The sequence below is a fragment of the Mauremys mutica genome, chromosome 5, assembly GCF_020497125.1.
Source record: "Mauremys mutica isolate MM-2020 ecotype Southern chromosome 5, ASM2049712v1, whole genome shotgun sequence".
Taxonomy (NCBI): Eukaryota; Metazoa; Chordata; order Testudines; family Geoemydidae; genus Mauremys; species Mauremys mutica.
In genome coordinates, this window is record NC_059076.1 from 101,622,927 (window position 1) to 101,647,690 (window position 24,764).

At 43.1% G+C, this 24,764-nt stretch overlaps 1 protein-coding gene and 1 long non-coding RNA gene across 7 annotated transcripts in view; one reads left to right on the top strand and one right to left on the bottom strand.

Annotated features, from left to right (window-relative positions):
* Positions 1–1,404: 1,404 nt before the first annotated feature.
* The window catches only part of LOC123371704, a 117,309-nt gene continuing 93,949 nt past the window's right edge, over positions 1,405–24,764 (top strand). The window contains exon 1 of the long non-coding RNA XR_006579911.1: positions 1,405–1,644. This is a non-coding gene — a long non-coding RNA (uncharacterized LOC123371704). The remainder of the gene's footprint in view (positions 1,645–24,764) is intronic.
* Positions 10,169–24,764, bottom strand: part of C5H4orf19 (chromosome 5 C4orf19 homolog) — a 70,953-nt gene continuing 56,357 nt past the window's right edge. For 2 of the 6 annotated variants that reach the window (XM_045019500.1, XM_045019503.1), the window contains 2 exons: positions 15,858–15,911; positions 10,170–13,567 (listed from right to left, as the gene is read on the bottom strand). In XM_045019500.1, coding sequence (XP_044875435.1) covers positions 12,571–13,567; positions 15,858–15,889 — 1,029 coding nt within the window. In that variant the 5' untranslated portion in view covers positions 15,890–15,911 and the 3' untranslated portion in view covers positions 10,170–12,570. Of the gene's footprint in view, positions 13,568–15,857; positions 15,912–24,764 lie in introns of all 6 variants that reach the window. The other 4 variants (XM_045019499.1, XM_045019501.1, XM_045019504.1 and 1 more) reach the window with 2 other exon arrangements.

Below are 24,764 nucleotides of genomic sequence, written 5' to 3' on the forward strand. Positions count from 1 at the left end.
ATCCCTCCCCACAACTCAGCTCAGAGGAGACAGGGAAGGGGACCAAAGCTTTGAGCAGGGGGTTGGACTAGATGACCTCCTGAGGTCCCTTCCAACCCTGATATTCTATGATCCTGGTGCATGTGTGTACACACAGGTCAGGGAGTGGGGCTGAGATACCCCCAGAGGATCAAAGCCTCCTATTGCCTAGCTCACATAAGGTGGGTAGGTAGGGGGATTTAGTCACCTATAGGGGCAGGCCCCAGATCCTGGCATGTACACAAAGGTAAGGAGAGGGGCTCATACCCCCCCATCCCCAGAGTTGGCCACACACACGAGGGAAGGCTGTGGGACTGATGACAAGTGCCCCATAACCTATATTTTCCCAGCCACTCACCTCCTTGTCCCTTTCCTAGTGTCCTGTCCTTCCTCTCCTGCTCTCTCAGCTGAGCCCCCTGCTACTACCCCTCTCCATAATTCTCTCTCCCTGTATTCCCCCAACTCCTGTCTTCTACCCCCCAAGTATTTGCATGTCCAATTTTTTTTGTTCAAAAACACATTGATTACATTACCCCATAATAATAATAATGAAGAGACTCTGACTAAGACAGAATTTAGCAACATGTTTTCACCCCTCATCCAGATTTCTGTCCTGGAGGGGGCTTGGTCTTGAACTGACACGGTGTAGTTCATAATCAAAGACTAGGCATATCCCTTTGGGTTATGCAGCTATACTTTTTTTTCAGTTCCTCTTGGCTCCTTTGTTTGCGCATGCTCAGTGTACTCTATTTAGGTGATGAACAATTAGGTGTGACCGTAAAATGAAAGCTAAACTGTGGCAAATACCATTCTAAATTTGGCTCCCCCGAAGGGGTACTGGGTGCGACGGGGAGGTTATAGCAACTGAGATTTCTGTGCCAGGATCAGCTCCATGGTTTGAGTCCCAGGTCTGAGCAAAAACAAACAAAAAACCGTGAAATGTGAAACCATGTTTCAAGGCAATACATGTGGATTTCAGAGCATTTATAGACCTGGCAATCTGCCCTAATAATGCAAAATAGAATTTACTGAAAGTCTGTAACATGAATGTTCTTTCCTTTGGAATGTAACCAGAAGTACAAAGAACAATGGGTTGTTAGTTACCCACTACCTCCATGCGCACACGTGTGCTCCCAATAGCCATAGCTACAGTATTGCAAAAATCAGGAGTTGGAGCGCTACGGAAACTCCGGAGATTAGCCTACAAGTAGTGAGACTTTAAAAAGGATAAATCATGGTTTTCAGTCTGTCTTCCCCTCGATGCCCTCCCAAGGTGGGTGTGATAATTAATCAAACCCTGTGTCTAGCAGCAGCTGCTGCCCGCACACCCCTAGCCTCTATTACCTCGCGCTCCTTGCAGCGGGGGGTTATTAGGTATTACTCAAACACCCACAGGCAGCTCAGTAATTTTGTCTGCTGCAGTTCCCCCTTCCGCCTCCAGAAACACCTGTGCTCGAACGTGGCAGCCTTGGCCCTCAGCGGCTCCCAGTGCCTGCAGCGTGCCCTTGCATGCACTCAATGGGGCAGAGTCCCTGGAGCAGGGGCAGCACTTGTGGACCCGCCCTCCCATCGCAGGCCAGCAGTAGCCGCCGCCGCCCCAGTCTGAGGAAGGGGGCGTTAGTGGAGGTAGGAGCCTGGGGAGCTCCTCCCTTTTAGGCTGGAGCTGCAGTGGGGGAGGGCAGGGTTGCAGGAGCATGTTTGGGGGGTGGATTGGGGCTGTATGGGAGGGAGAGGTGGCGAGGGGAGTGGAAGGGGAAGGGGAAGGAAGTTGGAGTCGGGCTGGGGGAGCTGGAGAGAGCAGTAGGTACACAGGAGAAGTTTCAGCCATTTCATCTCCTGGATGCTTAACCGCTTGAATGTCTCCCCTTCACGCTTTTCAGTTTATTCTCTCTTGTCTTCAGTATCCCTGAATGGTAGTGCCCCATGATAAAATGCAGAATTGGTACCTATCACAATGTTTTGCTCATCCCACTGGACTGGTAGATTAAAATTGATTTGTTGCAGCTGGAGGTAGGTTTCTTTCTGCACAGTTTGCATTTACTTCAGAATGAATTTTGCCTGAGTAAGGATGGCAGAACTAGAACCCAAGTACTATAGAGGGTGAGATCTTCCCTCAATTTGATTATTTTTATGGTTCTAGTAAGAGTAAAATAAGGTCTTGTTCATTAGTAACTGTTTAGTATGTAAACCAGGGCTCAGAAACAGGGCCATACCCCCATACTGGCACTTCTGTCTCCTTCCCTTCAACTCCGCGGGCTGATTAGAGCTGCTCCATGTGCTCATGTTCCTCAGCACATAGGATAGCTACTGCTCCCTCCTGCAAGCACAGGGCTGGGGAGCACAAGCTCAGAGCAGCCAGTGTGGAGAGCTGTTGTTCCCTCAGGTCTGAGGGGGTGGAGGAGAGAATCCAATTGTGATGGGTCTGGTGGGGTCAGGAGTATGTCACTGGGAGGGCTTGTGTGTGTCAGGGAGAGGAGACCAGTCTGTGTGAATAACAGTGAGGGGGCTGGTGAATGTGTTTAGTATGTTTGTGGGTAAAAGGGGTGGGGGAAGGTGCATTGTTGCATAATTGACCTGCATTGGTTGTGGTTATGATCTGCAGCGTGTGGGGATCTGCATCGGTTGTGCTTGCGCTGCATAGGGTGGTCTGTGTCAGTTGTGTGTATGGAGGGTCTATCAAGTGATTGGTGTTGGGTAACAGAATTAAAGGGTCTGTGTTTTCATCAGTGGGTGGGGCTTCAGCAAAGACTGCTGTTTATTTTTTCCTGTCTGATTGTTATTGCTTCAAGTTAGGCACCTAGATAGATAACATGAGCATAATAGAAATATCTGAGTAGAGAATTCAGTTGTGCTAGTGTTTTGTCATGACAAACTATTAGAACATTCACTGTGTGGTCATGATGTAAATAGCAAATGCCACAAAGGAACAGACAGAACCGCCCAAAGTACTGGACTTCAGTATTTTGATTTGCCATAAAAATGCTTTAAAACCATTAATGTCAACAAAACATGGCAATAGATGAAAACCAAATAAATATACATATATTCTATTGATTTAGTTGGGGATTAGGTCCTGCTTTGTGCAGGGGGTTGGACTAGATGACCTCCTGAGGTCCCTTCCAACCCTATGATTCTGAAAACTTTAAATGATATTTTTACCTATGTTAAATGAGCAGGTCAGGCACAGATAAATCTGAAATCTATATGTGCAGACAGCAGAGGGAGCTGTTGCAGCCTTTGCTGATTATTCAAACAAACTTTTTGTAATGCCAACATAATCCTAATTTAACTTGTTAGGTATTAAAACAAATAAGCAACAAAAACATACAACCACTCCCCAACCCTCCTCGTTTCTTCTTTTAAAACAAACACCACAAAGACAAACAACAGGATCCATGTCCCTCATGTCAAAACTCTAGTTTTCTTCATTAGTTTTGTTGCCTGGTCTATTGATTGTGTATTAGTTACCTACCCTTTGTAGGCTACAGTATTAATTTGTGTGTCTGGAACAAGGTGGGTGAGGTAATATCTTTTATTGGACCAATTTCCATTGGTGAGAGAGATGAGATTTCGAGCTCACACAGCGCTTCCTCGGTTTAGGAAAGATACTCAGGAGCGTCACAGCTAAATACAAGGTAGAACAGAATGTTTAGCATAAGGAGTTAATGCAAATTGTGAGACTATTCAAGGTGCAATGGGCAGTTAACACCTCTGCAGTCATGGGATAGAGGAGTAGGTTAGTTAGTAGGTGATTGTTATAATGAGTCACAAATCCAGTGTCCGTATTATGACCATGATTTTTAAAGATTTTCATGAGACAGCTTTTGTGAGCTTTGTTCTTGTTATGATCATTTAGGGTTTTTTTTAGTACAGTCCTTTTTTGACTCTCACAGACTAGATGTTTGTCACATTAACATCTTATCTTAAATGCAAAACCAGCCAACCCAGTTGGGCAGTAATTTTATCTTTTTGTTTTGTATCTAAACAAATCTGCACAAATAGGGGATTTTGTCAGTAAAAATTAACTAGAACCCAAACAGCCAGTGGTATTGTTTTGACAAAACCTGCAATTTACTATTAGATTGTTAACCTTCAAGTGTCACTGCTTCAACCACATTGGAAGGGAGGGATAGTTCAGTGGTTTGAGCATTGGCCTGCTAAACCCAGGGTTGTGAGTTCAATCCTTGAGGGGGCCATTTGTGGCAAAAATCTGTCTGGGGCTTGGTCCTGCTTTGAGCAGGGGGTTGGACTAGATGACCTCCTGATGTCCTTCCCAACCCTGATATTCTATGATTCTATGAAATGCAGTGCTTTAGTGTGGCTGTGTAGTCACAGCACCAGCACTGTGAGAGAGCTCTCTCAGTGCCGTAAAAAAACCACCCCCCACAAAGGGTGTAGCTACCTGCGCTGGTTATGCTGCCATTTTACAGCACTAAGGCTTTTTTTCCCACACTCCTGAGCAAGAAAGTTGCAGCGCTGTAAAGTGGCAGCGTAGACAAAGCCTAAGTCTTGGAGATGGTCCTTCTAGGTCAAGGACAGGCAGAATGAGGAAGCTTGTAAAATGGTTTAGACCACTGTGGGCTTGTGTTATGGGTAGAGAATTTCAATATCCTAGTATTGTCAATCCAGCACCTTTTTCCTACACACCTATGCATTTCTCAGGTTAGCACCATCTTCTGATAGTTTTGTTATCCCCAAATGAGAACTATGATGTTATCCAGTCTTTATTCATAGGTTCTTAGAAACTAGAGATGGAAAAGGCCTAATAATATGTAGGTTACCAACAACAGTCTATCCCCATGCCAAATGCCAGTTAAGTAGTGCTCACTACAGTATATCTTTTAGTGCTTTTAATACATAACTGTTTAGGTATTTCCAGATGCTTAGCCTATTTTTTTCCTTTCCTAATTTAATCCCATATAATCATATCACCTTTTTCACCCTAAATTCCTCTTCCTTTTCAGTAGTTACACCTTTCCAACATCTATAGGAAGCTATCATGCACTTTCCTTACCCCCTCTGCAGATGGTATAGTCCCTTGGATTTTTGAGTTCATGGGACACAGTTCTCTGAGTGAATCTGAAGAAGTGAGGTTGTTGTCAAACTCTTGTAATCTGCACTGTGTTGTTCAGTTCATTAGCGTGAACCAAGCCCTGCAGAGGTTGCACAGTTTTGCTCTTTTCTCCTCTTTTGATTCTTAATGATGATTTATATATATATATAATAAACCTGAACCTAGCATAGATTCTTGCCCTATTTTACAGTAATTCCTCAGTTCTCCATATTGTCAGTTGACATGACCCTTTATTCCACAAGCAGTGAGAGGAAAGGAGACTTTCAAGAAATACAAGCTGACTTCCTATCAGGAAGCAAAAAAAAAAAAAAGTCACATGAGGACTATGGTGTAATTTGTTTGCTCACTGGCAGAATTCTTTCATATTTGCTCTGCTATACATTATTGATTTTTATAAATACTGATGACCAGATATGCAAGTGCTCAGCACCATTGCAGCTCTATTTAATTTCAATAGGAACTGCAGGTCCCCCAAAAGGGGACCATTGTGATTTAGGCAGACTTCTTGCATAATGCAGGCCATAGGCTGTCCCTAATGAATTTAAAGACTAACAGATTTATTTGGGCATAATAACAGATGCATCTGAAGAACTGTTTTTTATCCAGGAAAGCTTATGCCCAAATAAATCTGTTAGCGTTTAAGGTGCCACCGGACTCCTTGGTGTTTTTGTGGATAAATATTTTTTAGATTTAAATTAAATGCATTGTTCAGCTAGTTCCATTCAACGACTAGCTCATTCAAAGCTGAGAAACTGAATGAGAGTTGAAATAGCAGGAAAGTTCATTTTTTCTCATTCTGAATAAAAACTAGAGCTATGCAGAAAATGGAAATCCCTTCCTGAGGAAAAATGGTGTGTTTTTTTTAAAAAAAAATCCCAATTGGGGTGAAAAGTAAAAAATGTGGCATTTTTCACAGGAAAGAATTTCCAGTACAGTTCTGTTTTGGGAGAGCCAACATGAATGTTTTGGCTATCCAGCTGCTTGCCTTATCAATTTCACTTTCTCACCATAGGAAGAAAGAAATACTCAGGATCTTCCAGGCAGGCAGGTGGGGGGCTGTTGTTGTGATTTTCCTGATGGAAAAATAATTTTTTCCCCATGAATGCTTCAACTTTATAAAAAGGGCATTTTCCATTGGAAAATTGTTCTGATGGAAAATTCCTGACTAGCTCTAATAAACATGAAATGTGACAGGATGATCTGCTAGTTCTAAAATCTTGAAGAACATAGTAACCAGAAACAATTATTTCAGTTCACTAACTATGAACAATACTCCCTTTGTTTAATAAATCAGTTGGTTTTAAATGCAAAACATGTTTTGATAAACATACTTTTTTCTTATATATCCTGCACATTTAAGATAATTAACTTATAAAAGCAATTTTAGTGCACAAAAGAGCATGTTAAATTGAATTCCAGTTTTCATTCAAGTGCAGATTGACACAAATCACAAAAAATTAATCATCCCTTTAGCAGATAAGAAACCCGTCATTCACCATTTTATAACATAATACAAATGTAAAATTAAGAATCTGAATAAATGTATGTTAAGCTATCTAATTGCCTAAATCAATGTGCATAGGTATCTCGTATGAATGAGAGTTGGCTAGCAAAAGAAGTACCAAGCAATGAGAATAAATCTTATTTTTTAGTTATTTTCTTAAGGAAAAGTCAATGATTTGAATCGAGGTTTCTTGCTTGCTGTTTTAAATTACTATTTAAATCTGTGATTTAATCACTTTGATTTAAATTAATCCATCCTGCAGCATATCTTTTAGAAAAACATCCAATCTTGGCTTTAAAATTTTCAGAGATGGAGAATCCACCACAAGACTTGCTAACTTGTTCCAGTGGTTAATTACCTTTTACAGTTAAAAATGAATGCCTTATTTCCAGTCTGATTTGTGTAGCTTCACCATCGAACGATTGGATTTTGTTATACCTTTGTCTGCTAGATTGAAGAACCCTCTATTATGAAATTTTTGTTCCCATGTATATACTTATAGACTGTGATCAAGTGACCCCATAACTTTCCCTTTAATAAATTAAAAAGATTGACCTTGTCTCCCTCTCACTATGAGGTGTGTTTTCAAATTCTTTAATCTTTCTCATGGCTCTTCTCTGAACTTTCTTCATTTTTTTTCAACCTTCCTTCTTTTATTGTGGATGTCAGACTGGGTGTAGTATTCCAATAGCAGTTGTGCCAGTGCCAAATGCAGAGGTAACATAACTTCCCTACTCCTGTTCAGTATTCTTCTATTTATACATCCAAGGAGTGCATTAGACTTTAGAGTAACACTGGGAGCTCATTTGCATCTGATTTTTCCCTGCACACCATCCCCCAAGTCTTTTTCGGAATCACAGCTTCCCAGGATAGAGTGTGCCCCCCTGTAGTTATGGTCTGCATTCTTTGTTCCTATAAGTTTGATTTTACATTAGGCCACATTGAAATGCATAAAGTGTCTATTCCCACTAGCACACAGGTGGCAGGGCCGGCTCCAGACCCCAGCACGCCAAGCGCACGCTTGGGGCGGCGTCCCAGCGGGAGGGCGGCAGGTGGCTCCGGCGGACCTCCCACAGACGTGCCTGCGGAGGGGCCGCTGGTCCCGCGGCTCTGGTGGATCATCCGCGGGCATGCCTGCGGGAGGTCCACCGGAGCCATGGGGCCAGCGGACCCTCCACAGGCATGTCTGCGGGAGGTCCACCGGAGCCGCGGGACCGGCGACCGCTAGAGCACCCCCCGTGGCGTGCCGCCGTGCTTGGGGCGGCGGAAATCCTAGAGCCACCCCTGACAGGTGGACAAAGAGGTTCACTCACACTGACGTGAAAGCTAGCAATGGAAGACTGCAACTTTTAGAGCTCTGCTTTATAACGGAGCCCTCTGAATAGAGGGAGCATAAATGGTATTTACATTACTTGTAGTTCTGCTCTTTATTATGTAGTTGTTTCTGATGTGTGTTTGGGGATTTTTTTAACTGATACAAAGGGAGGAGAGGGGCTCTTAAAAGGTGTGGTTTTGTGCGTGTAGCCTATGCTCACATTTTGAAGAACATTGCTTATGTCCTCTACTTTCCCAAGGTAGTAAATTTTATTCCCACTAATGGCTGGAATAAGAGGTTCTATGCAAAAATAACATGGACTGTAAAAGTTGATAGCATTTGCATTTCTACATGGATGCATTTTAAAGGGCTGAAAAAGGCTTGGTGATTACAGAGTTATTTAAAATTTATCTTATGGGGGAAAACATACAGAATTTGTGCTTCTATGGAACAAGGGGAAGTTCAGGGTTATTTCAGAGGTAAGTTGCTTCTCTTCCCTTTTGATATGGGTTGTTATTAATAACTGTTCTTTGTTGTAGTCAGTGAAAGGGGCTGTAACATTGGCCCATATGCTGCTTTAGCTGCTCAGTGGTAGGGGTGACAGCGAGAGTAAATCTACCCATAAAACTACAGTATGACCCTGCAAAGCGTGAAAGCAGCTAAGTGGGAGGCAGCCCTCAGTTCCCACCAATTATGATGCCAGGGATTGGGAATAGGAGCAATACTACATGGCATGATCCTCTGCAAAATTGTGACTGATCTCATTCAGTGCTCTGACTCATGGCAGAAGAGCCCATCTGGGACAGTAAACCAATGGCAGAGCAACTACTGGTCCTCCTGTGCTGCTATGGCTGGTGGTGGACATGTGGGGTGGCAGTAACCATAGGGCAGCTTTCAGGGGAGCCTTTCCACGCAGCTGCTTGTTCTCCACAGGGTTGGATTGTGGAGCCTCAAACCTCCACTCCTTTTTCCAACCTATTCCCTGCCAACTCTGTTCCTTGCAAATTGCAGCATGCAGACTCCAGATCTCAGATTCTGTTAATTTGTTAACCTCCACATGCTTTATACAGAAGAAAAACATAGAGTGCTTTTCTTTTCTACAAACTGAGCACGTGCACTTTGAGCCTTATTTTGCATTTCCCTATGTGACCAGAACTCCCACTAAAGTCAGTGGGAGCTTTGAGTTCACAAGAAATCGGGAATCAAGGCCTCTGTTCTTGAATCGAGTAGATTTGCTTTCAAAGGTGTAACCTGGGGACAGAGTTCCACACCAAGCAGGCATGGGTTACAAAGGGTATGTCTGTACGAGGGTAAAAGGTGTATTTTAAAATGTTGGCTAACGAGTTTGAATTAAGGTGTTTTAAAATCATAGTATAGAGAGGGCAAGGTGTATCTTAACATGTTTTGACTGGTCAAGGTGAACTCTACAGGAGAACTTATGGTTAAAATACATGCAAATAAGGGTCACAAAATTCCCAAGGGTTCAGAATTAGGGCTACTGCTGCGGACACTTATGCTTCTTAAACATGTTAAATAATTTGGAGAAATGGGGAGTGTTTAAGTGGAGAACAAATCATAGTAAGTGAGGAAAAAAAGTTGCCTGGAAAAGAGCCCTAATATAAAACCTCTAAATGTTCCATATTTTTACAAGATACTTGGTCTGTGTATGTGTTTTTTTGAATTACCTAAAGACCCACTAGCGTCTCTCTCTATCTCCCTCTTTTTTTTTTTTTTGGCACTCCAGTAAACTGTTTATACTGCTTTCTGCTCTTCATTTACGTACCATGTTAGCAGCTAAGCCAGAAACAAAAAGCAGCTGTTCAAAAGGAACCTGATCCAAAGTCGGTCAAAAACTTCCCTTCATTGGGTTTGGATCAGGCCAAAAATGACATGTGTGAAACCACTTTAGGGTCCATTTCACTTTTCAATGAAGTGGGACTGGCTCATTTAATTATCAAATTACTGTGCAAATGAGGCTATTTAAGTAATGGAGGAAGTTAGTTTGAAACACTGAAATAAACTCCATTACCCCCAAATTATTAACTGACTAAATCCAAGAAGTGGAAATCCAATGCTTTAAGTTGCCTTGAAATTGTTATATGCAGATGGCAGTCCAAGTATGCAAATACTTCCTTTACTTATTTGTGTGTGTGAGAAACTGTCTCCTAGCAATGCTGCCTACATACTGTATCAGCAATGAGAAAAAAAATACAGTACAATAATATACCGCAAGTCATATAGTCTGTTAGACAATATCAACATGTCATTTTGATTTTATACAGCAGAATTATGGTGCACAACTTAGTATAGTCTGATTTTTATATTTTATGCAGAACATATTGTTCCTTCATTGAGTGTTCTAATAAGCCTTGTTGAACAGATGAGTTCCTTTCTACTAACCAGCTGCAGTATGAGAAATATGAAGAAGAATATTCAGATTTTATATTTACATAATAATCTAGTTTCACAATATAAGGGCATATATGCAATTTCTTAGTATGTCTGGTTTATCTATAATATACAAATTGTCTACAAGTGGAATTTGGTAATACAGTAAATATGTGTGTGTGTGTGTGTGTGCATATACAATCACATATGAAAAGATTTAGTAAGTATAACTTTGCCTTACTAAACATTATCATTTAACACATCTCAGTTTCACAAAAATATCTCACTCATACAGTGCTTTTCATCCGGGCACTTTACGGACTATACACATACAAGAGTAAGTTCACGTCTCACTGAAATGGAGCCACTGCCGGGGAGGCAGAAGAAAGGGACAGTCTTTTGAGACTAATGTTCTGTATTAAGGACACATGGAGCTTTTTTTATTTTAAAGATGCAATGTGCCAACTATTTCATTTTCAGTCATGTTTAGCTTTCTTGAAGCAGGGATTTAAATCACCATTAGCAGGAATATGTGTAGTGTTTTGAGAAGCAGAAATATGGATTTAATACTGTAGTACTTATTTGGGAAAAACTAAGGATATGTCTATGCATTGGTGACCGCTGGCATAGCCATGTCGCTCTAGCTATGCTGGCCTAATCTCATTGTGTAGACGCAGCATAGATGGATGGAAGGGGTTTTTCCAACAGCGTGGGAACAACGCCACCCTGCGTCATGGTAGCCAGGTCAACAGAAGCATCATTCCGTCGACATAGCTGCATCTTTGCTGGGATTTAGATAAGCATAGCTAGGTCGGTTAGGGGTGTGGTTTTTTTTTTTCACACCCCTGACCAAAGTGTCGATGTCGACTTAACTTTTCAGTATAGTTTAGGTCTAAGTAAACACTACAGATTAAAGGTTTTAGGATAGATCAGATACGAGCTCTACCTTCAGAATTCTGATCCATCGACTAAAATTAGCAGAATTACAATGGCATAGTACCACTATCATTTCCTCACTTGAATAGACTGTTGGCATATAGACTGGTGGAAAATAGCATATATTGCACAGGCAAAGGTGACATAACAATTGGTAATTTTCACACACATTAATTGAGGATGGGTTTTATATTAAGTTTCTTTGAAAGTTTATTTTTTAGCAATTGTTGAATAATTTAGAAACCTAACAGTATAAAAGTCAACAGATAATGGTTCTTTAAATTTTAAAACAATTATTTTATTAACAGTTTATAATCAATTCAGGAGCCACCAATTCTCAATATAAAACTTGGAGCACATTTTCTATCTCAGCCATTCGCCAGTGTCCAACATTTGGCGACTTTAAACATGAAGTGTTTATTTTCCATATCTCCTAGGCTTCCAACCAGAAATCGTACGAGAGGAAGTTTAACATACTAACCGGAAATTAAAAATATGAAATTATCCAGAAAGGGGAAACGTTTCTGAAAGTAGAGATTCAAAAGTTCTAAAGTGTAGGGTCTTGATTCGGGGCCTTCTGTCTCCCTGCTGTAAGTTTAGGGACTGCTGTCCAGTTACAGCAGGATGAATTTAGCCCTCACTGTTTTTTTTATTTTTATTTTTTTACAAGTGGGTTTTGCTGCTTCTGGGAGGCTCTGAGGCAAAATCCATTTGTAAACAATTGGTGAGTCAAGAGATTGTGACTAAGAAATTAGCAGAGCTGTGAGATGCAGTCACAGTGAAACCCAAACCATGTGAAACCTGTCTGGTTTCATGCTTTGCAACAAACTAGAATCCCAGGTCAAGTTTGCTGAAAGGTTTTTTGAACCTAGGGTAAGTTGTATATTTTTTTTTACACTGAAATAATTCAGTTCTGTGGTTTTGTATGGCATCTACCGGAAATGGAGAAACTCTGTTTTTTATAGTTGTGCTTCGAGATTCATTTGAACCTGAAACTTGAGGTGTGTGCAAGCCCTCGAGTCAACTGAAGAAAACCTTCACGTGAACTCTATTGTAACATGCTGGCTTTGTGTGAGTGATGCTATGCCCTTGTTCGTGGCCTATGGGAAAGATATGGGCCTTATTACTACCAGAAGCCAAGGGAGTTCCTCAGTTCAGGTGGTAAAGGACTGTGTTTTAGCAGCTAAAATGATCAACGTTCTAGTCCCAGCTCCTTCTGTTTTTGTGCTTTATACAATAATTGTCTGTTCTGTACAACACATGCATTCCTTAGTGTTTCACACAGCTCCAAAGCTAAGTTTACTGTGAATGTGTTAGAAAGAAAGAACTCTCCATCTAATACTCATCCTCTTCATAATCTTCTCCTGCGGTTGCAGCTTCCAGCGCTGCAAGAGCTTCTGCCACCTCTGCATCCTCCTCCTCCTCCTCAATTTTTCCATTAATTTCTTTATGGTTAATGTGCTTTTCCTCTTGTGCTTCTGTTATGAGGCCCTCAGATGCAATACCATCAGGCATGTCCTCTTTGACACACACATTTACAGACTCAGTTTTAAGAGCCTCCTCCACTGAATCATAATTTTCCTTCATGTGCAAAGGCAGGCTTAGGCCAGGGCCCTCACCCTTATTTATCACTATACACTCTGCATTTTGGTCTGAATGTGTGTAATTGTCTGAAAAACTATCCTTTTTAGGAGCATGATAGTTTCTAGTTTGGCTACCATGTGGGAGGTAATCCAGCTTTGGTAATTGGGTGGCATCGTTTTGTGTCTCCAGTATTGCACTTTCTGTGAGAGAGCTGTTTTCTCCTGCAGACGGCGAGTTCTCATCTAGAGAACATTCTGGCTCTTCTGACTCCGGCTTCTTGTGATCGCCTGTTTCTGGGTCACATTCTTTGCCAGATTCATTTGGTAAAGAGAGTCCATTGGTGCAGAGGTTTCTTGTCCTGTTGGCTAAAGGAGAACTTGCTGACTGGCTGGAATTTCCATGTGTGATCGTTTCTTTGGTTCGGTTTGTGTTGTGATTAAGAAGGGGATGCATACCACGACAGGAATTGGCACCACTGTGAGCATTGTCAAACTTTTCAACACAGTTTCCTAGGCCTTCCTCATCAAGAGCAGTTCCTCTGTGGTTCGAGAAGGCCTCTTTTGTGCTATTGAACTTGTTTTTATTTTCTGTTCTCTTTAATTCATCATTTTGCAGTTCATTTCTATGCACCGGAGTTTCACTGTTCTGATCGCCTTTGAATTTATTGCTGTCTTGCTTGTCTGGTTTGTAACTGTTTACTTCATTGGGGTATCTCGAGGATTGTACATCTTCTGGATCAAAGATATAGCTGGGGAAAGGAGAATTTTACCAGTTAATATTTTCTCTGTTTAGAAACTGGAAACTGATTACACCCAACTCTGACGTGTTGAGATTAAACAACTAACGCAATTATACCCAGCCTACAGTATTGTGTACTAAGCATAAAATACACATACTTAGTTGAGGTCATTTTCTCAAGAAACTGAATGCTACAGAACAATTAGGCTCTAGGTCAGAGGCTCCACAAGGGGACAGAGAGGCCATGGAATGCCTCACTGGGTATGTCACAGCCACAGGACAAGAAGTCCTTCCACCTTTATAACAACATAGTTGTTCCCAACCTTTATCCCTGGGGGGCTCGATTAGCAGGTGGGCACCCCGTAGATGTTCCCTGTGATCATGTCCTGACCCAACTGCCATCATCTTTCCTTTCCTCTGAGCATTTTATCTCTCACATCTCCCTTCTGTTTCCCCTCTTTTTATTTTTTCCATTCCTTTTTTTACCCCCTCTGCTCCTTTTCCATTTCTGATTTTTTTTTAATTGCTCTGACACAGGTGTTCTTGTTTTTTCTTCACGATGCCCCTCCCCCTTTATTTTCTCTGGTAGTTTCAATTTCCTTCCCCATTTCCCTCACTCACCATGGTTATTCCTGAGGGAATTCTGTGCCAAAAAATTAAAATTTTTGCAGACAATGTTTTAAAATTCTGCAAATTTTATTTGTCAAATGTGAAGGTTCCAGCATGGCACTGGGGAGCACAGGCCACTGGCTGCATGGAGGTGGGAGATCACTGTGCAGCTCCCCCGAACACGAACTCAATGGTGAGGCTGCACCCGACCCTGACCCAGAGCAAGGACCGGGCCTGCCCCAGAAACATCCGAGGGCCCTGCCCCTGTCTGTGCCAGGTGCAATAGGTGTGGGCAGGCAGGCTCAGCAAGGCAGGTTTCAAGTGTGGAGGGGCTAGTGTGGGGGGATCCAGATGTGGATTGAGAGGGTTCTGTGTGGGGCAATCTGTGTGCAGGTGGCTCAGTGGGGGATTTGGGTGGGAGGGGATCTGGATCCACGGGGGCTTGTTGGAGGGTTCTGGATGCAACTGTAATGGGACTGTGCAGGGGGTCCAGGTGAAGGTGGTTGGGACTCAGTAGGGGGATCTGGATGTGGGGGGGGATAGAGCTCGGTGGGGTGGTCTGGGTGTGGGGGACTCAGTGGGGGGTCAGATGTTGGGGGAGTGGTGCTCAGTAGGGTGGGGATCCAGGTGCGGCTGATTGGGGATTGGGTGAGGGTGGCTCATAGGGGTAGTCCGGGTGCAGGGGGAGTGGGGCTCATCGGGTGGGAGGATCTGGGTATGAGGGAGTCTAGGTGCACAGGAGTTGGGTGGATTGTGGGGGGGAAGAGTTTTCAGAGCTTCCTGCAGCTGGGGGAGAAATCTGGGGGTGGGTCTGACCCAGCCCTGGATGCCATGCCAGGGAAGAGGAAGTCCCATCCTCCCCAGCCCAGCCAGGACTAGTAGCTGATTCCGGCACAGGGTTAGGAGCTGGGTCTTCCCTAGTCCCTCGTCCTGCCCCCTGCCCTACTTGTTTGCCGGCTCCCCTGGGTACCCAAAACATACTGCTGGGGGGTGGGAGTGGGTGTTGCATGACTGCTCTTGTGGCTTCCCCTTGCTTCCTCATCAGAAAGTCATATTTTTCTGCAGGGAAGCAAAGAAATCTACAGGGGACCTAAATTATATGCATGAGCAGTGGTGCACAGTTCCCCCAGGAATACATTGTGATGGGGATGGCGTCCACATGGGGCTGAGTGGAGCATTGAGAAGCTTGGGCTGTCAGGGCTGTCTAAATTGAAAGCCCTTTACCATGTGACCTACCCAAAGCCAGTTATTGTAAAGGCTACAATGGAAGCAGGGATGGAAGGTGGGGGATTTCATGGAGCTGTCTCTGCCCTACCTGCAGATTTACAGAACATTTCCAGTGTTTAGAAGATGATGGATCCTACAGCTTCCCCCATGCACTGAACTAGTCTGGCTTCTTGCCACCGAGGTGGGAAAACGCTACAGTGAGAATTTGCCTCCATTGCCACATAGCTTCTGTGGGCTAGCAGCTAAAGAGATGAAACTCAATTAAAATAAACCAACATGAAGTTTACAGGAAATCAGTATTTCTGGGCTTCAAAATGCCTTAATTGATCTAAACTGTAAATTCCTGGATTATTTGCAACATGGTAAATATCTTTAACCTAAAGGATGAATGCAGGTGAGAATGGATTTATTTTTAACAAGCTTTGATTTTACTCTGATTCCAAGCACCATTTGTTCTGCTGTACCTTTGTATCATTTTACAGCACCTGCACCCCATCTGGATTACTCGTTGTTAACATCTGAAAAGAGAGAGAGAAGGCAAGGGAAAAGAAAAATGAGGGATGAATTATTTCATGCAAATATTAAATGAATAAATGGTGGTTGCACTGAACATGAGTCTCCTGTTTTGAAAGGTTCTGCTGGTTGGAGAGAGATTCCCTGTGCTTAGCAATGGGGAATATTGCAGGAATTGGTAACAGCTCTTGTACAGAATGAACTTTTTCAGTGTTACCACTATGTCACCAGAATAAATTCTTCCCTTGCAGTTGACTAGAAATAACAAATTGTTGTATGTAGCTTTCTTTTTGTACATAATATCTCACAACAGACAACAACAAAGCGGGCAAAGCTTCTCCTGTGGGGTGCTAGATGCCTTGAATAACCCTTTATTATGATCAGAATCAACATGTTGGTTTGTCCCATGGTAATCTTGTGTTTAGAGATGTACTGAAAGCCAAAACCCAGATCTGAACATCTCAGAAATCTGGGAAAAATTTGATTCTCAATTTTATGGCTTGGGCCCATCTCTACTTGTATCAATGGAGCCAGGGCCCTTTGTAAGCTTCTGTTTGCCAGAAGCTGGGAATGGATCACTTGATGGTTACCTGTTCTGTTCATTCCCTCTGGGGCACCTGGCACTGGCCACTGTTGGAAGACAGGATACTGGGCTAGATGGGCCTTTGGTCTGACCCAGTAGGGCCATTTTTATGTTCTTACGTTAACTATTTTGCAGTAATGGAATTTCTATCCATTACTAGTTAGGATGCCCAGTTTCTCTTTATATTTGAGCCTGATAGAACCTGTTACCCCTTTGCCCAATGATAGCAGATCAGTTTCCCATTTAGGAGAGAAATTGGTGACACTGGATCAGGGTATTTGTTAGTGCCATTGATTTAATGTATTTACAAAAATCCTGTTTATCTTGAATAGAAGTTCTGTAATTCCACTTGCAGAAATTTGAACTAAAACACCAGCATCAAAAAAAACAACAACCCACTCTCTTCTCTAGACTTATTTCGCCTGGTGCAAGTGATGAACCTGGCACAAGGCCTGAGAAGGGAGGCAATGCCTGTCCCCAATCCTGGCCCCGGTGCAGGTTAGAGTAGCATATAGGGCTCCACTAAATTGTGGACTGATTGTGATGGACCCGTTGATCCATTCCCCATCCCTTTGTTCCTTGGTTGCTGTCTCCTTGCTTTCAGGATACTATCACTTCCATCATCATCATCTGTTCCTTTCACCCAGGGAAGTCCCTTCTCCAAAAGTCACTAGCCTTTGGCTGTGTAAGGGCGGGTCCCGGCACTGACCCTCCTTTAGAGCAGCTGTTCTGCAATATAAAGGAATTCAGACAGGTTTGACTAGACCCTGAGGTTTGACTAGACCCTGAGTGTCGATTAGGGCTGGCTCCTCTACTAGTCAGACCTCATCCAGATAAAACAGAGTGCTTAACCCAGTAAGTCCCCTTTAACAATTTTCTGAGGACTTGTCTACACAAGAAAGTTGCACTGGTTTAGCTTAAGGTGTAATGTTAAACTGATTCAATTTAGCAAGCCCCAATATGGACACACTGATTTTGATTTAAGAGTGTCCTGTTTTGATTTAGCTTAAACCTGTTCTTAATCGACTTAAACTAAATCAAAATAAGCCTAATAAACTGAAATAAGTGTCCTCGCCGCGTTTGGCATTGGTTTAAAATCACACCTTCAGTTAAACCATTACAACTCTGTGTGTAGTCCTGAGCTCTGTCACTGCAGCTAGCTTTCTTGAGGGACCTTGGTTCATACCCTCTAGGTTTAACCATTTTTATATTGAGTTTCTCATTGAGTGCTGATATCAGTTAATTCATATCCTGTATTCTGTTAACATCTTTTTCCATAAAAATATCTCAGCAGTGGTTTTTAACCATACCAAGTGCTGATAACTTTTGTTTTATTTAGTTGTAAAGCTGCTTGAGACATTCTGTAGAAAGATATTATAAATGCAAATTACTTCTGTCATTTCTATAAGAGCACTTTCCATGATTTTACACTGTTGTGAGTATTTGAATTGTCTCTGCATTTACTCCTAGGTTTTACAAGCTGATAGTTACAAACATCTGTATTTGTCCTCTTGTATGAATAAACTAATGTTTATGGGAAGTACTTTCTACTGCATTCTTTTGTAAATAATTCTCAGCATTGAAGTAGGAATACAGGATTTTAAAATGTCGGTGTTTCAGATCTTATTTTTTCTAGGTTTACAGCAAGTTTTAGAACCAGGATTGCAAAGTAATGGTGTGAAGTAATACAGTCATATACAATGAAACATATGTTTTAGTCCTATTAGTATTAGACATCTTGCTATAAAAATTTCAGTGCTTATCTTACTAAAAGTGCCATAGATGTCGATGTTTTACAATACACATCGTTTTGATAGATTCCCATTCAAAGCAAATTACAATTTAAATCAAATGAATACTATGCAGGCTACTGGTTTGGAGCAGACCGGCATAGTCTAAGTGCACAACTATGTTTTCAGAAGAGATTTCCACACAGAGATATAGGAGGGCTGTCGCAAATGAAGGCGAAGGCTCTTCAAAGCTTAGGGCGAAGCAACGTAAAAAAGGCAGAGAGAAGTGAGATCACAGAAAGGGACACAAAGCGAATATTGGGTAGAATATGGTGTCTGAGAACAAGTGTAGGAGGAAACCTGTTGTATCTTTATATGTTCTATTTTTAATTAGAGACATTTTAGGTTTGCCTTTTGTGACATTTTCTTGCGAAGTCTGACTCCTAGATATTTCCATACTAGTGAACCATGAGCGAACACACAAAATATATCAGATTAAGAAGGCATGACTCAGAGCCTAAACTTGCAAAGCACAGTATGTGGAATTTTCAAAACAGCTCAGCACTGGCCAAACTCTGCTCCTGTTGAAATCAAAGGGAGTTTTATCTTTGACTCCAATTGGAACAGAGTTGGATCAATGCTGAGCTCTCTTGAAAATCCCCCTTGAGTGCCTTCTGTGAAATTCTGAACATCCTCAATTCTAACTGATTCCATTCTCAGTGGAGGACACTCAGGAGATACTTAGCCCTTCACAGGATAAGCGTTCACATTTTAAGGTGTTTGTGAGCAGCTGAACCTAAAAGATGGTGGAATCACAATATTCTATGAATAGGAATGCATTGTTAGTAAAATAGTTACAGATCTCAGCATAGAACTCTCACTGGCAAGGCCAAGGCCATATTAGTGTCAGAAGCGAAGGTCCATGTGAGCAATGAGGGGAGACTATACCCTTAAATCTTATATAATTAAATAGCACTAAATAGAGTTGCATGGGCCTGCCCCCTGGGTGTGTTCTTACTTGACTAAAACCAGCTTGTAGGGCTGTAGCTAGCAGTGTGAAATGCGTGCATATATTGGCCCCCCTACACTGTCATCACACCTGCAGTATCCCTGTAATCCCCCACAATGTATTCTCCTACATTCTATTACATACACAACAGGTGCAACTGATAGATGAAGATATCGGAATCGGGGCCTGCAGCAGAGCCAGCCTCAGGACAACCTGATGAATGCAACTGGCCTGTAGTAGGCTGCCTGATTGACTACACAGACTGATTGGTGGGAAGAGTCAGAAGACCAGCTCTTAAGCTCAGCAGCAGCAGTTTGGTGGGTGCTCAAAGCATTCACCCACAGCTGTGATAGCTGCTGCACCTGCTCCTGCCTTTTTCCATCCTTGGAGCCAGCCCTTCTGTTTCCTTGGTCCCAGCCCATCTGCTGCCTTGGACCCAGCCTTGCCTCACTCCACATAACCTGGCTCTGACCCTCATCTCTGATTCCTGATTTATGACTTTGGCTCTGACCCTCAGTGCTGGCATCTGTCCTCTGACTCTGCTTTTGACCCTCGGCCTGGCTCCTGACAGCTGACTCTGGCTCTAACCACTAGGTACAGCAGCCCCCAAACAGGGAACTGGAGCTGATGTGACTATGGACCCTACAAAGGCCATTAGCTCTCTGACAGAGAGTGGGAGCCCTATGGACCTTGCAGGCCCAGGTTGCCACCCTAAATCTGTTTCTGCTCCTATTTCTGCTATGTTGTACCTACTGACCAAGCCTGAGTGGGGTTGATTATCAGCCTGCTTAGTGGGGACTCGGAGTCCCTGGCTTGGGCTTCTCTGCTCCTGGAAGAATCAAGCCCACTTCTGGGACAGTTTGAGGACTTTGTTCAGGCTATGGAGGTGATCGTCGATGGCCATACGCTCGTAACATGGGTCAAAGTCACACTTCAGGTGTTGCTGCAGCGATGCCAGCCAGTTGCTAGCTACACCACAGAGTTCCAATGCTTTGTAGTAGATGCCGAGTGGAACAGTGCCACCCAGCATTATCATTTCCAGCTCAGCCTAAATGACAACGTTAAGGTGAACTGGCACAGTTAGAATCCCTGTCCGACCCAGATGGGTAACATTCAGCTGGGCTGCATTCAGGTATGAACGCAGAGTGCAGCGATTTCTGGGGTTCACCAATTTCTACAAGTGATTTATTAAAGGATTCTCTATGGCACTCCTTGAAAAGAGAGCCTGGTTTGTCTGGTACATGGAGGCTCAGTTGACCTTTGATCGACATTCACCTAGCATCCATCCTGATTGACCCAGATACCACTAATCCATTTACAGTTAAGGCTGATGTCTCTAATTTTGCTATATGTGCAGTACAGTCTTAACATGAAGGACCCCTTCTAGAAGGGGCTTGATTCCCAGTCCAAGTCCTGATTACCACAAGAACCTGGATTACCCATGGACTGCTAGATGCCTTAACCAGCACCAAATCTGCTGATCTCTCTTCTTTGCTCGCTTTGACTTTACAGTTACCTATCGCCCAGGGATAAGAAATGGGATGGTGGGTGATCTATCCTGCAAAGATGAATATATTGAACCTGGCAAAGAGCCCTCTGCGACCGTGCTCAAGGTGTCCCACTTTGTCAACAGGACAGTTGGCAGCAGTCTGAAATCCTCCATCTGCTCCCTGTTCCCTGACAACCTGTTTGCGACCCAGATCTATCAGACTCTGAATGATGTGGGTATCTGGCCTGACTCCAAGTTCCAATTTCAGAAAGGCTTCTCTGTTGCAAGGGTTGTATTTATGTTCTGGGGGGGATAATCTAGGCTTCAGGTATTGAAACTGTGCCACAATTTACCACTTGCAGGCCATTTTGGCCAATTCAAGACCTGGAATCTGGTCTAGAGGAATTTCTGTTGGCCAGGCCTACCAATTTACATTAAGGATTATATAAGGTTCTGTGACCTCTGTGCCCGTACCAAGGACACACAATCAAAATCCCTAGGTCTCCTCCATCCTCTGTTCACACCTCCACTGCCTTGGTCTACTATATCAATAGACTTCACTTTAGAACTGTCACACACTCAGGGACACTTGGTAATCCTGATTGCCATCAACTTCATAGCAAAGATGGTGCACTTCATCCCATATTGTATTGTTCCCCCTGCATGGGAGACAGCTTGGCTCTTCCTGGAAAATGTCGACCACTACCAAGGGTTATGAACAAGCATTGTATCACACTGGAGACCTCAGTTCATCTCCCGAGTTTGGAGAATATTTCTCGGACTCGTTGGCATCAAATCTCTTCTCTCATCAACTTATCTCCTGCAGACTAATGGGCAAACAGAGAGAGTCAATCAAATCTTGGAGAAGTCTCTTCACTGTGTTCTGAGTTACCACCAGGATGACTGGGTCCCCCTGTGCTATGCCAAATTGGCATATAACAATGCAAACCATGCCTTGACCCAACATAGCCCATTCTTTGCAAACTATGACTCTCACCTCTGCTTCCACCCAGACTTACCCTTAAATTCCTGAGTGCTGACCACTGTGGATTTTGCCTCCCACCTGCACTGGGAGAATAAGGAACACTTGCAGTCTCCCAAAGAAGCCTTTAAGCAACACGTGGACCAAGAATGTTGGGCTGTCCCAAATCTGCCTGTAGGGGACAAGGTGTTGCTCTCTGCCCAAAGCCTTAAACTGAGCCGCTCATCTGCCAAACTGGATTATTGATACCTGGGCCCTTCAAGATTACAGAATGGGTAAACCCAGCTTATGCCCAGCAGCTGCCCGAGTCCATGAAGATCCACCCTCTTTCACATTTCACTTTTAAAGCCCTACACTGAGAATCCATACCTAAATGGCTCCAATCCGGCACTGCCACCCATAATAGTCCATGGATAGGAGGGGTACTTGTTTCACGAAATCCTCTGCTCTTGGCAAGTTAGGGGAAGACTTTAGGACCTGGTGGACTTAGAAGGCTCCAGTCTGGATGACTGGTCTGGGAAGTGGTAGAGAACATGCATGCCTTGGACCTACTGTGAGAACTCTATGGGAAGAACCCAGAAAAACCAGGCGCCTAGGAGGTGCCCTTGAGTGGGGAGTACTGTCAGGAATCAGGGCCTGCAGCAAATCCAGTGTCTGGACAACCTAATAAGCACAACTGGCCTGAAGTAGGCGGCCTGATGGGCTACACCGCCCAACTGGTGGCAAGAGTGAGCAGAACAGTTCTTAGGCCCAGCAGCAGCAGCAATTTGGTGGCTGCTCAAAGTATTTGCCCACACCCTGCCCCAGCCCTTGGCCCCAACCTTGTTTTCACTGCTGTAACTCAACTCTGACTCTCAGCTCCGACTCCTGACTTCGTAATACGGATTACCCTGGGCTCCTATTCCTGGCTACCAACTCCAGCTCCAACCACTAGGCATGACTGCCCACGTTCCAGTTGTTGACAGTAGAAGCTTCTAATTAAGAGTAAAAGCCCTGTAAATCACCACAAGAAATATTGCCTATAGGAAATGTAGTTATAATGGTGGCATGTGCTTTCCATGCTATTGCTGTGTACTTCAATAATTTTGTTTGAAGAAGAAGTGGGATTTTTACCCATGAAAGCTTATGCCCAAATAAATCCGTTAGTCTTTAAGATGTCACCGGACTCCTAATAATTTCTTTGTGGCCTTTATCATCAAGATGAGATCATTCACTTTCCATTTTAAATCCTTATCTATTCCAGTGTTCCAGTCATCATCATGACAATTAATACTGTTGAAATGCTTTATATCCAATTATAATATTTAACAATTTCCTGGAAGTGAGCTAGTTCAATAGACAACTTCTATTTGCAACAAAATCTGAAATATTTAAACAATTTTATTTGTAATTTAGATAATGAACTATTTGCAAAATTAACGTTCAGTTTTTTAAAAAGTTCACTTTGATGCTTGATCTTTAGACTAAATACAGTGTATATATTTATTCCTTAGCATTATTTATTTCAGTGTATTTTTAGTGCTTGTGAAAGGTATGCAATTATCCATAGAGCCTGTAGTTTCTTATTCACAGAACAGGTACAGCTCAGTTAGTGGCAGAACAAACTTCCTTTCATTGCTCGGGTATTGTGCTGCAAACCTGAGATGAAGGGGCCACATATAGATAAGAGTAGTTCATACCCCGCACCTAGGTAGACATTGACATCACCACTATAAGCCAGATCTTCAGTTGGCATAAATGGGTACAACTCCATATGGCCCTATACATTTAATTCCAGAATGTTCAGAACACTTATGAAATATTTTCCTGTAATTCTTTTCTTTTGGAATCTTTCATGATTTTGAATTCCAGTGTCACCAGGGCTAAAAGCAAGAGTGCCAACAGTACATTTGCATTGAGGTGGCAGTTTAATCTTATTCTTTTTAACTGAAATTAAAATTTGCTTAGAAATTTTTTATTTTGGTCAAAATATTGTCCTGGTTTTTTTGATGAAAAATGGAAAACTTAAAAAAACCCAAAACCTTCAGTTTTTATGTTTTTGGTTCCTCCCCGCCTCTATTCTTTCACCCTGCAGTGGGGTAGTCACCCCGCTCCTGTCCTGAAGGGCTTAAACCAGCCCTGGGAGAGGGCTGCGGCGGGGGAAAAGCTAGGCTGATTGGGCGAAGCATTCACAGGTGGGGCCATGCCCCAATCAGGCCACAGCTGGCCCTGTAAGAGGGCTGAGGGCCAGAGACTGACATACACACTCTCTCTAGCTCCCTAGAGGGAGAAGGACCTGGCTGTCTGGGAAGCTGAGGAGGGTACCTAGGGTGGAGCGGTGCTGGGGAAGGGCAGAGGGAGCTGGGTAGCTCCAGCCTAGCAAAGTCCCAGGCTGCAGGCCAAGCTAAGGACCCACAAAGGGATACTAGGAGGCAATTACCTTTTAGACTCCATGCCATTTATCTAGGTTCAGCCAGTCCACAGGCAAGAACCCACTTGGGTGATCCTAAGGCAGGTACGTAGACTCCTAAGGGAAGCAGTCTCTCCAGTCTGCTCAACTTCAGTACCTGGTCGGGAGTACTCCCACAGCCTAGTAGTTCTGATAGTTTGCCTGTGCTCCTGCTCCAGCTGGCCCTTGCTTCCATTCTTGCTTCATCCTATGCCTGTTTCTACTCGAGCCAGCCCCCTGCTGATTCTGACACTGGCTGCCTACTGTTAGGTGGTTACATTTCAGTTCTTCTGGAAATCAAGCCACTTTTACTTACATTACATAAATTTAGGATGTTAATCACTCACTTGAAAATGTTGACCTTCACCTTCCCTGTCCTAATCTGAAAACTGGGGATAATGCCTACCTCAGAGGTGTTATGAGGATTAATTAATCCTTTTTACAGTGCTTTAGAAAAAACTATAAGGGACTACGTAAATGCTCAGTAGTAGTATCGCTGTTCTGTAGTTCACAATGTGTGTGTGAGTGTGTATGCAAGGGGGTAAACTAGAAAACCATTTCTGCTTTTGTATTAAAAAAGAACCAGATTTCAATCTGTTTCAGTCTGTGGTGTTACTAATCTGGCTCCCGCTCATCT